Genomic DNA, 11,462 nt, shown 5'->3' with positions numbered 1-11,462 from the left:
CTCCGGTTTACGGCGAACCCCGCCCGCCGACAGGCAAGATGGCGGCGCCCGGAGGGGCGGACGTAGAGCAAGATGGCGGCGCCCGTGCCACGTACAGCGGAGCAAGGAGCAGGGCAAGATGGCAGCGTACGGAGGGACGGGAAGACGGGCGGTGGGCGGGGAAAGATGGCGGCGGGAGAGAGGCGGGACTACGTCGGGATGGGGGCGGGACGGGGCGAACCGCGCCGCGTCGGGAGGCAACGGAGAGGTCGGGGAGCAGCTCAGGAGCATGGAGGGTGGCGAACGGCTCCTGTGAGTAACAGGACCGGACAGGCCTGCCTTTCTTCCTAGTGTGGTAACGGGGCCGTGTTTCGGCGCCTGCACGGGGGATGCTGGTGTGCCTCTGGGAACGGCGGTCTGGCACTGTGGGAGCAGTAGGGATAGCGCTTTGGCGCTGAGATCCTGTACTGGGGACACTGGTGTGGCTCTGGGAACACCGCTGAGGCACTGGTGTGGCTCTGGGAACACCGCTGAGGCACTGGTGTGGCTCTGGGAACACCGCCGAGGCACTGGAGTGGCTCTGGGAACACCGCCGAGGCACTGGTGTGGCTCTGGGAACACCGCCGAGGCACTGGAGTGGCTCTGGGAACACCGCCGAGGCACTGGTGTGGCTCTGGGAACACCGCCGAGGCACTGGAGTGGCTCTGGGAACACCGCCGAGGCACTGGTGTGGCCCTGGGATTGTGGTGCTGGCACAAGAGTCCGGGACTGGGTCCCTGGAGGAGCTCCGGGCGGGCAGGCAGCGGGGTGATCCCGCACTGGGAGGGATCAGCAGGGCCGCTGGTGTGCTGGTTGAGTCCCTGGTTCCACATGGAGGTTTTCGGGACTTTGTTTCCATAGGCCCCGCGGTTTCCGCGGTCCCCCTCGCCGGTGCAGGCCGGACCCCAGCAGCCCCACAGCGGAGTCTGGGGACGCGTGGCACAGACCGGGGGCAGTGCAGGACTGCCCGCCCCGCTCGCCCCACATCTCTCCGGGCGGGAGCAGCTGCTGGCCCCGATAACTTAATCTCTGGGCCCTGGGCAGCGCACCGCCTCTCTCCCGACGGCCCCCAGCAGGAAGAAGTCCTGGGCTGTGGTGGGGAGAGTTTATCACATTTGTCACAGCTGGGCGCAAGCCTCCTCTGCGGTCAGGGAGTGGGGACGAGCCGCTTACTCTGTCACCCTCTGCCCCAGTCGTGGGGGCCTGGCAGGGCACCCAGACCCCTCGTGGGTGACACCCTGTACCTGCTCTGTGCTCCGCAGCCCCAAAGGCTTCCCCAGGCTGAAGAACGACACGTTCCTGCGAGCGGCGCGCGGGGAGGAGACGGAGCACACCCCGGTGTGGTGCATGCGGCAGGCCGGCCGCTACCTGCCAGGTGAGTGGTGGAGGCGTGCGGGGGGTAGCCAGGGGACCTCAGCAAACACCCCGTAACCTTTGTGGTGGTTCCTTGTAGAGTTTCGGGAGACACGGGCATCACAGGATTTCTTTGCTACTTGCCGGAGCCCCAAATTGTGCTGTGAGCTGACTCTGCAGGTGAGCATCACTCAGGGGTCTGTGTGTCCCCCTCTGTCTGCCCAGATGGGGATGGGGAGAAACCTTGATTCTGACCATCCTGGATGGCCTCAGTAAATTGTGCAGCCCTTGGGGACTCCACTGCCTCATGTGCTTGACCAGGTCCTCCATGGGAAGGCAGTTGCAACCCCTCACTAATGTGGCCTCTTCCTCTGTGCAGCCACTGAGACGATTCCCCCTGGATGCTGCCATCATCTTCTCCGACATCTTGGTGGTGCCCCAGGTAAGAGCCATGGCCAATGCCACAGGGAACGGCAGCTGGTAACAAGGCAGAATTCAGGGCTGCTCCATTCCTGCTTCTCCATTCTCCCCTGTCCCCAGGCGCTGGGCATGGAGGTTGTCATGGTCCCTGGCAAAGGACCGACGTTCACAGAGCCCCTGAAGGAGGTGGAGGATCTGCTGAAACTGCGACAGAAGGTGGATGTCACCTCAGAGTTAGGTTATGTCTTCCAGGCCATCACACTGACACGACACAGCCTGGAGGGCAAGGTGCCCCTCATCGGCTTCTCGGGGGCACCGGTAAGTGGCGTGGCTCTTCTGTGTGGGTTTCCCTGATGGGCTTCTCTGCTCTCTTGGGGTGAGACCAGCTATGGCACCCCCAGCTGTGGGTGCTAAATGGGTGCATAACAGGGGGCATTCAGTGCAGGAGCAGCTGTGCCCCAGGTCTGGGGTGCTCACAGGTCCTACCTTCAGCACTGTGAGTGGGACTTTGTGTCTTCTTTCATCTCCGTCACTCTTTTCACTCCTCCCCACAGTGGACGCTCATGTCCTACATGATTGAAGGTGGTGGCTCCACTACAATGGCCAAGGCCAAGAGCTGGCTCTACCGTCACCCCGAGGCAAGCCACCGTCTGCTACGCCTGCTGGCTGACGTTATCATTGACTACCTGGTGGGGCAGGTGGCTGCTGGAGCGCAGGTGTGTCCTGGGGCAATGGGGACAGGGCTGAGAAGGAAGGCAGAAACTGGGGATAGGGAGCAGAGAGGATCCAGCATCTGGAAGGAGGAGGAGGGACTGAGTTGCTGCTCTCCCAGTCCCATGGGAAAGTGGTTGAGTCACCATCCCTGGAAGCATTTGATAGACAAGTAAATGTGGCACCTGGGGACATGCTTTACTGGTGGATTTGGCAGTGTTTGCTTGTTAGACTCAATAATCTTAAAGGTCTTTTCCAGCCTAAAGGATTCTCTGTCCCTGGCAGGCGCTCCAGCTGTTTGAGTCCCATGCAGGGCATCTGGGCCCAGAGCTGTTTCAGGACTTTGCCCTGCCTTACATCCAGGACATTGCCCAGGCTGTCAAGAGCAAGCTGAAGGAGGAGGCACTGCCCCTGGTGCCCATGGTGAGTCGGGGCTGCCTGGATTGACCCTGACATCTGGGTGCTGCTGGAGAGGGGTGCATCCCCTGGTACCTGCTTCCCTCAATCCAGCCTGTGGAGAGGGATCTGAGCCACAGCAGTTGCTGCCCATCTCCTCCCTCCCCAGATCATCTTTGCCAAGGATGCACACTACGCCCTACGCGACCTGGCCCACGCTGGTTACGAGGTCGTTGGTCTCGACTGGACCATCCGGCCCCAAGAAGCTCGGTAAGAGTCTGACTCAGGGCTCAGGTGTCTGGGCAGGATCCCAGACCAGGTACTCTGACCTCCTCTTCTGCCCTGAGGCATCCCAGGCCTGGACATTGCTGCTCCAAAGGTGGGGATAGTTGGGCCACCATGGCACAGCTTCTAAAGGCTGCGCTGAGGGCTCCTGGGGCTCCTGTGGTGGGGGCTGCAGGCACCTGGCTGCTCTCAGTCTACCACATGCAGCAACTCACCTGCTTCCTTCCTGCTGCAGTGCACAGATAGGAAAAGATGTCACCCTGCAAGGGAACCTGGATCCGTGTGCTCTCTATGCACCCAAGGTGAGCCATGGCAGTAGCTGTGAGAGCCAGCAACTAGGGCTAGTTCTAGCCTGTGTTAAAGGCCTTCTACCTGCAGCACTGGCTCATGTCCCAACACCCCCTCAGGCTAGCTGAGGGGGATTGGTGAGGGTGAAATACCCTGAGTCGATTGGTCTGACACGTTTCCTACCATACCTACAGGAGAAGATTGGCGAGCTGGTGAAGAAGATGCTGGAGAGTTTTGGGACCCAACGCTATATTGCCAACCTGGGCCACGGCCTCTACCCTGACATGAACCCTGAACATGTGGGTGCTTTTGTGGAAGCTGTGCATGCTCATTCCCGTCATATCAACAAGCACAGCTGAGCCTGGGGCCTGGGCACAGGACTCTGGTTGGGGCAGAGTCACTGTGTTGTCACAGGGCTCACTCGAGGCTGGGCTGCAGCATTAAACCAGGACCTTCTCTGCAGCAGCCGTGTGGCTCTGGCTGGGGCGATGGGGAACTGTACACCCCGAGAGGGGAAGTCATGGCAGGCTGCTAGAGGAGCATGTGTGGTCAGGGGGAGCTCCCGAGCTCCATCCAGCAGGTCAAAATGGGGAAACAGGGATGGCAGCAAATAGTGGAGGATGCCTCTCCCTGCCAGGCTGCCAGTGCCCATGCTTACAACAGAGGATGTGAGCCCAGGACACAACAGCCATCTCCTGAGGATGGGTGTGCACAGCCCTGCTAGGGAAGGTGGGCTGCCTGAGGCTGGCAGGGTCACAGCCTGGGCGCTTGGGGCTCACAGCCCACCACTGGCAGAGACTCAGCATCAGCTGTCCCACAGTCCTGCTCAGGTTGAAATGGGCAATGTGTCCTCAACCCAGGGTAGTCTGAAGGGGCTGTGAGAGCCAGCAGAACTCACCTGGGACACAGCTGGCAAACTGGCAGGAGAAGCTCTGACACAGCACCACCAGCACCCTGCCACACTGGCTGGGATGGCAACAAAGACACCACGGCCCTCCTCCTCCTCCAGTTCCCAAAGCTGGGAACTTCCCTTCTCCAGATCCCAAAGGTGATCCAGTTCCCAGGATCACCCCCCTGGTCCTAGAGTGTTCCCCCATGCACACCTCCCCATCTCCTCTGATCCTCAGTGCCAAGCTTGCCTGGGGGTCAGCAAACCCTGCAAAAAGCAGCCCAGGAACCCTGAGTTACAACTCCTTGCCACCCCATTCCACACTGCAGCACACTCACTGTGGTTCAGGTTGGCGGCAGGACAGGTCAAGACACAGAGAAACGCTGGTCTAGCTGGCATGGATAGGGTCGTGTCTCCGGTACAGGCAAGGACCTGCTAACATTGTAGATGGCAGGGAGCTGCACCCAGAAGCAACTGGGGTGCCTTGTCCCTGCTCTGTCCCCCTCTTCAGAGCACAGGAGCTGGCTACCACAGGGGGCTGAGAGACTGCTCTGCACAAATGTGGTGACACCTGCTGACTTCAGAGAAAGACAGGAGAGACACAGGCAGGAACGTTCATCCCTTTTATTATTAAACATCAGATGAAGAGGTCGCACACACACATACACGCACGCACGCAAAAAAAAAAGGGAAGGAAAAAAAGAGAGACTGGTTGAAGAACGCTATTTCGGTGGCGACACAGACCGAGTACAATTGGGTTCCTGGCCAGAGCGCGGACACAAGTCACTTGCCAAAAAATTAAACCAGACAGCAGATAACTAGCGCACATCCTCTAACTACAAGTCATCATCCAGACTGGCCTTGGCCCCCCAGCCCTCCCAACCTGCTGGCAAAGAAATGAACCTAAACTGAAGAGCCACTAGCCCGGAGCTGGAGTGTGCCCCCAGCACCAGGTGAGCTGGGAAGGGCCGAGCGCCGGCTGCACCACGGAGCTGGGAATGGTGCAGGAAGGTGACGCGGCTGCCCCTCCCTCCCCCGGAGCCGGCAGCCCTGGTGCCCGCCCAGGCACTCACACCCTGCACCTGCCCTGCGATGGGCTGAGTCCTCCATCGCCAGCATCTGCGTGTGTCCAGTGAGCATCGCCCCGAGTTCCTTCCTTTGCTGGGCTGCTGCTCCTCCGTCCGTCTGTCCGTCTGTCCCAGGGCTGTGAGTCGAGTAGATGTTCGCCTCCCCCCCACACCCTTCTTGCTGCTGACGATGCCATGGGAACCTGAGAAATGTTCGTGTGCCTCCTCCTCTTTTTGTCTGTGGTTTTGTGTGGGTTTTTTAAATAATAGTTTTAATAATAATAACAATAATAATAATAGCAATAATAAAAATAATCGCCCCAGCCCACAACAATTTCAAGTATCCCCCAAATAAAAGACAGAATTATAAATAATTATAACTTTACAATTTAATAATTGACACATATACTATAGTATTTACAGTATCATAAATGCTTTTTTTTTGTGTTACTTTTAGTAAGCAATCCCTGAGAACAGTTACTTTTACTTGTTTTTATTGAAGTATCTTCACAAATAGAGGAGTTTGCATGTCTCGGGCGGGCAGGAGAAGCGCTCTGCAAAGCCATCGCTTTTGGTGACGCATGAGGTTCTAGTGTCGCAGGTTTCTTTGCTTGCTTTTTTTTTCTTTTTTTTTTTTTTTGTTTTGTTTTGTTTCATTAAATTCCCCACATAATTTAAAGATTTTTCACTTTGCAACCTTCGTATCCCTCCAGCGACCACGTCCTTCAGGAAAGAGGTATTAGATTTCCAGGTTAGCTTTTGGTATTGGCAAGGGAGGGCAGGGGGCTGAGTAAACCATCCTTTTTCCCCGTGGTTGCCTTTTGGTTTGTGCCCAAGGAATCTCTGGATCCTCTCAGTGTGTGAAATGGTTAAATCCAAGAAAGAGTAACACTAAAAGAAAAAAAAAAAAAAAAGAAAACAAACAAACAAAAAAAAGAAATAGAAGACCAGACCAGAGCAGCCTCTGCCGATGGGGGGAAGCTGATCTCCACTTTCCTTCCTTCTTCTCTCCCGAGTCCCCGTGCTGCGGCCAGACCCTGCCAGTGAGCATGGCAGGAGCCGGGGCTCACCCAAACCGTTCTCGCACCAGCAGCATCAGTTTTTTCTTGCCTTTGTAGATTTGTTTAAGATTGTCAATGAATTGGGCAAACTGTATGTGCCCGTCCTGTGCCAGGAGGAAGGTCTCCCTGGCCTTGCTGAGGAACTCGATGAACTCCCCATAGTGCCGTGGGCTGATGTGGGTGAGCCGGGAGTGGGTGGTGTTGATGTAGGCGCTTATCGTGGCGTCCAGCAGCTGCCGCAGGGGGGCTTTGTCAGTGGACATCAGCTTCCCCGAGTTCCTGCGCCCAGGGATGCCGGCCAGCCCTGGCGCTGTCATGGTGCAGCGGCGAAGGATGTCCGAGAGCACTGTGGCACAGTGCACGCTCTTCACCACCAGCGGGATGATGGCTGCCAGCTCATTTTTGCCCAGAGAGTGGCTCAAGGCGCAGGCCCAGAGCACATCATTGATGGCTGGGTGCGTGTCCTGGTTGTAGGCCAGGTTGAGATGTGTCATGGCCAGTGAGGCCAGTTTGAAGGCTCGGAGTGGGTAGCCCCGGTGCTCCATGTAGCGGGCGATGGTGAAGAGCTGGGTGTAGGTCATGCCAGTGGAGGCGGCATCAATGACGATCTGGTAGGCGGTCTCGAAGGCGATGTGGTCCTTCTCGCAGAGGGTCAGGGCAGACAGGGCACAGTTCTGGGGGTCCTTCATGGCGCACTGCAGGGCCAGGGTGCGGGCACAGCTGGCTAGCTCTTCCCGCTGTGGGTAGTCCAGGCTCAGGCGGAGGATGGTGTTGTGGGACATCACTGTGGCCGCCACAATGCTGGTGGCTTCCGTGGGAGTGAACAGTGAGTACCAGCTCTGCAGGATGCTCACCAGGGCCCTCACTCCTGCAAGAAAACACTGTGGTCACAGCATATCCATGGGGCTCCTCTGAAACCCGGAGACAGGGCAAAAACAGCCTACAGCAGCGCTGAGCTGCTGCCTCTGCCCCAAGAGGGACAAGGCAGAGGGGTCAGGCAGAGGCCAGAGACCACCACTGGCCTGGGCCAGGCACAGGGCACTCATCCAAGTCTCAAAACCGGCCACTGCTGCAGTCCCAACCCTGCCAACTGGTGCTCTGAGGTAAATTCAGTATAGGAGACTCAGGAGAAGTCAGATGCTCAGGGGTAGACATGACCCACTGACCTCCATGCCCAACCCTGCTCCCACTGCATGCAGGCCAGATCCCCCAGTGCATATGAACTCACCCACTTCGGTAGCGCATGTCACCAGCCACCTCACCATCTCCCGCCGCCGCCAGTTGAGCGTGGACAGGGTCATGCGCATCACCTGCAAGGCAAACTTGGGGTGAGTGGCTGCCCTGCAGGGCTCTAGTGAGGCCACCCAACAGAGCAGTGGTCCCCGAAAATCCCTCTGGTTCAACTGGCTACCAACTACCTGGCACTACCTCACCTCCACCCAAACCACAGTGAGCACAGGGGCTTCCCAGGGCTTGCTCAGGACCATGCAGGGATCAACTAACTCCATCCACAGGGGACACCTTGCTTGGTGGAAGACCATAAGCAGCACGGCTGCCACAGCAAGAGGGACAGAAGGGCCACCAGCATCCCCAGCATCATCACCTGCAGCCCCAGTTCCAGCGCCACATTGAGCAGTGTCGTGTCAGAGTTGCTGTCAGCTGGCGTAGCAATCTTGAATGCATCCTGAGCCAGCTTGAAGATCAAGGAGGAGGAGTGGATGTTTTTCTGGATGGCCTCCAGCACCGTGCGTAGGCGCAGCATGTCCCCTGAGAGCAAGCAAGAACGGTCAGATGGCTCAGGGGTGTCCTGGAGCCCCATCTCTTGCCAGCACCACGAGCTGAACAGTCCCTTCACCGCAGCCAGCCCCTCTGGACACACACACAGAGGGATACAGTGATGCTGGATCAGGCCCTGCAGTCCAACAGTCTAAAATGGAGCACCCTTCCCAGGAAGAGACACATCCTACAGCAAGTGTCCTCACTCAAGTTCATCCTCTCACAGAGAGGACAAACAAACCTGAGTGATCCCAGACATGTCCTGTCTTTAGCAGACATCTCCAGACACCTGGATGTTCCACCCTGGCCTCAAGTTTGACAGCTGTACAGCAGCTTCTTCCCAGAAAAGGAGGGGCTTGGGGAGATGCCTAGTACTGAATGGCTGCAGAAACATCAGTCTTCATCCAGGAACATTAAGAAGAGGAAAAGCTGCTTAATGCACACACACTGTCTTGCCCAGCAAGTTCCCTCTGCAAGGCTGGGCTGGGGTTACCCAGACTTGCTGCACCTTGGCTCTGAATGTCCCAGGTCAGGCACACAGCACTCACAACTGAGACAGGCTGAGCTATCCCCAAAGAAGTGGGTTTGTGGCACAACACCCAGCGGTGCTGCGGGTCTCCTGCTACAGGAGGTTGTGGGTGCTAGGATATATGATAGCACCAGGAGATGGGGCAAGATCTTGGAAGAGGGACACATCAAGGCATATTAACACCACAATCCTGCACCTAGCTTCAGAAATCCTCCTATCAGTGCCTGTGGGACACAGTGTGGGGAGTGGGACCTTTCAGATGTGCGCAGACCAGAGGTGCTAACACGCCACATTAGGTTCCAGCTTTATTTCTACTCCTAGTCATAGACTGAGCAGATGAACCTCATGCAAAGACAACCAAATCATGCAGAGCAGTGTGAAAAACCCAGTGCTGCACCTGGACACATAGAGACATCTCGGGTGACTCATAGCTAAAGATACCACCTGCCACCCACCACAGCCGCTTGCACTGCCACCAAAATCCAAGCCTCCCTAAAATGGCTCATAGGGGTGTGGGCAAGAGAGGCTGCAGGATAACATTAGGACATGCTACAGCAGGGGAGCACCTGAGGAAAGGGACAGTTGGAAAAACAAAAGCAATCCAACAGCCCTACAATCCCAGCATAAAAACCTCATTCCATTAGACACTGGAAGGGAGAAAAATACATAAAGAATAAGCCAAGTATCAGCTCTTCATCTGAGCACTGCAAACTGGGCAGAACACCATCAGCCCTGGTAAAGCAGCCTAGAGGAGGGGGCTGGAAGGAGAGAAGAGGCTGCCAAGGCAGCAAGGCTGGAGCTTTCTGACAGCTCATTTCCCTTCCCTCTCACTGGGAAAGAAAAACATTCCTTGTCAGGCTGGCACACCTGGACATCAGAGGGCAGTCGTACCTGCTTGGCTCACTGACCCTCATGGGACACGAGACTCTTGCCACCCTGATGGGGTCTGTTTCTGGTACGGGGATGTTTAATGAAAAGCCTGTGCTCACCTTCAGAATAGTACCTGGGCAGAAACTGAAGAGGCCCAAGAGACCAGTGAGGTGTTTCACGAGCCCCTTGCAGCTGGGACCAAAATGTCCTACCCAGCACTGCTGATTCCATGTCCAACAAAAGCCAGTTTTGGTTTGGCGCACAGGGAGGTCTTCTCCCTCCCACAGCCCATGCAGGATCATTACCACAGGGTGGAAGAGACAAAGCAGAGGTGAAAGGATAAACAGCTTCAAACTAAACCATGGCATGACCTCACGACATGCCTGGCAGGGATTGCTGGCCTGGCAGCTGTCTGTGCTGCAGGGCAGGCATAGTCCTGCATCATCTGGGCACTACCCAGGACCTGCAGCACTGTGGCTGCAAAGCCTGCCTGAACCTCATTGGAAATTCCCATCCTGCCCTGCTGGACCACGAACCCTTTGAGGCAAGAATCCCAGAAACCCCAGATTCTCAAGGCCAGCTCATTGTGCCCTGCCCACAGCAGGTTGCTAGTGGAACACCACCGGGGCCAGTGGGACACCCAACCAGTCTCTGCCAGTGGCAGCAGAAGCAAGAACTCCCTCCTTTCTCCAGGAAAAACTCTTCCATCCTCTTGTGCACCATCATCCCATCAAACCAAGTGCCCTGCCACCAACCTTTGGCTGCCGTGAGCATGGTGGAGGCGAGCTCGCACTGCTGTGACTCCAGGTGGCCCAGGGTGAACCAGCGTGGGTACCGGCTGGGGACCACCGAGACCAGGTGGTGGGGGTGAGTCACGTCGCCAGATGGTGCCGTGGTCTCCAGGACAGGCAACCTGAAGGGCAAGCAGGAGGAGGCAACATCAGAGCCCAGCCCAGCCCCAGCTTCACCTCCTCTCCCTGAGATGCTGCCAAGGCGAGGCAGGGGCTGCCTGCAGGCAGCTGCCTGCAGCAATGCCTTTGAACACATCCTGCTGCTGTGCACGTGTGGGGCTCCCAAGGCTGCGTGCTCAGCACATGGGCACAGGGATCAGTCTGAGACTGACTTGAAAGGGGGGAGAAAGATCCATGGAGTGATTTATAAACTTGTAAGGAGAAGCACAGACCTCAGAGGAAGAAAAAAAAGTAAAATCCCTCCTCCCCTCCTGCTCCTTTCATGTCAAAGCACCCCACAGAACTCCTGACTGTATCATCTGGTTCTTCTTAAAATGCTTGGTTATGATCAGAAGCAGCAGCACATTTCCCCAGGGCCTCTGCAGCCAGGTTAGGTTGCCTGTTTTTGTAGGCACATCCAAAAGCCTGGAAAACCTGGGGGAGAAGCACGCCAAAAGAAGGGGACAGGGATTCTCAAGTCACCAGCCATGGTGACAAATCCTAAACTCCTGAGTTGTTGCTGGGTTGCTAACTTGACAGCTAGTTATGCAGGAGGGAAACTGCACCCTGGACATGAAGAGCATCCAAATGTCTCTGCTATCCTCACTTGCAGGCTTGAGGTAACCACAGGGCAGCAGAAGCCCAACTTTTCCAGCCCTGGACATAGATACCTCAAGACAAGGAGTCCTAGCTGGGAGCAGGGGATGGGCATGAACAGATGGCATCCCTGGGGCCCTCAGTCCTGTTCAAAGGCCAGAGGTCTCAGGTCTAGCAGGACATGGTGCTTCTGCACACCACAGAGGCCCTTGGCTGCTTATTAGGGCTGATTGTCTTCCTGAGCAGCTCTTC

At 56.8% G+C, this 11,462-nt stretch overlaps 2 protein-coding genes across 2 annotated transcripts in view; one reads left to right on the top strand and one right to left on the bottom strand.

Annotated features, from left to right (window-relative positions):
• The first annotated feature begins 41 nt into the window (after positions 1-41).
• On the top strand, positions 42-3,933 carry UROD (uroporphyrinogen decarboxylase). The gene is given in 11 exon segments (XM_002193830.5): positions 42-176; positions 178-291; positions 1,281-1,393; positions 1,472-1,551; positions 1,751-1,813; positions 1,912-2,109; positions 2,346-2,507; positions 2,788-2,925; positions 3,068-3,168; positions 3,419-3,485; positions 3,666-3,933. Coding segments are annotated over 11 exon segments (1,305 nt in total). The 5' UTR covers positions 42-72; the 3' UTR covers positions 3,831-3,933.
• A 1,037-nt stretch (positions 3,934-4,970) lies between these two features.
• Positions 4,971-11,462, bottom strand: part of ZSWIM5 (zinc finger SWIM-type containing 5) — a 97,613-nt gene continuing 91,121 nt past the window's right edge. Inside the window, exons 11-14 of the mRNA XM_012575341.5 lie at positions 10,419-10,576; positions 8,092-8,255; positions 7,717-7,798; positions 4,971-7,356 (exon numbers count right to left, since the gene is read on the bottom strand). Coding sequence (XP_012430795.3) covers positions 6,494-7,356; positions 7,717-7,798; positions 8,092-8,255; positions 10,419-10,576 — 1,267 coding nt within the window. The 3' untranslated portion in view covers positions 4,971-6,493. The remainder of the gene's footprint in view (positions 7,357-7,716; positions 7,799-8,091; positions 8,256-10,418; positions 10,577-11,462) is intronic.

This window comes from Taeniopygia guttata, chromosome 8 (assembly GCF_048771995.1).
Source record: "Taeniopygia guttata chromosome 8, bTaeGut7.mat, whole genome shotgun sequence".
Classification (NCBI taxonomy): domain Eukaryota; kingdom Metazoa; phylum Chordata; class Aves; order Passeriformes; family Estrildidae; genus Taeniopygia; species Taeniopygia guttata.
This window is presented reverse-complemented; position numbering and strand designations above follow the sequence as displayed.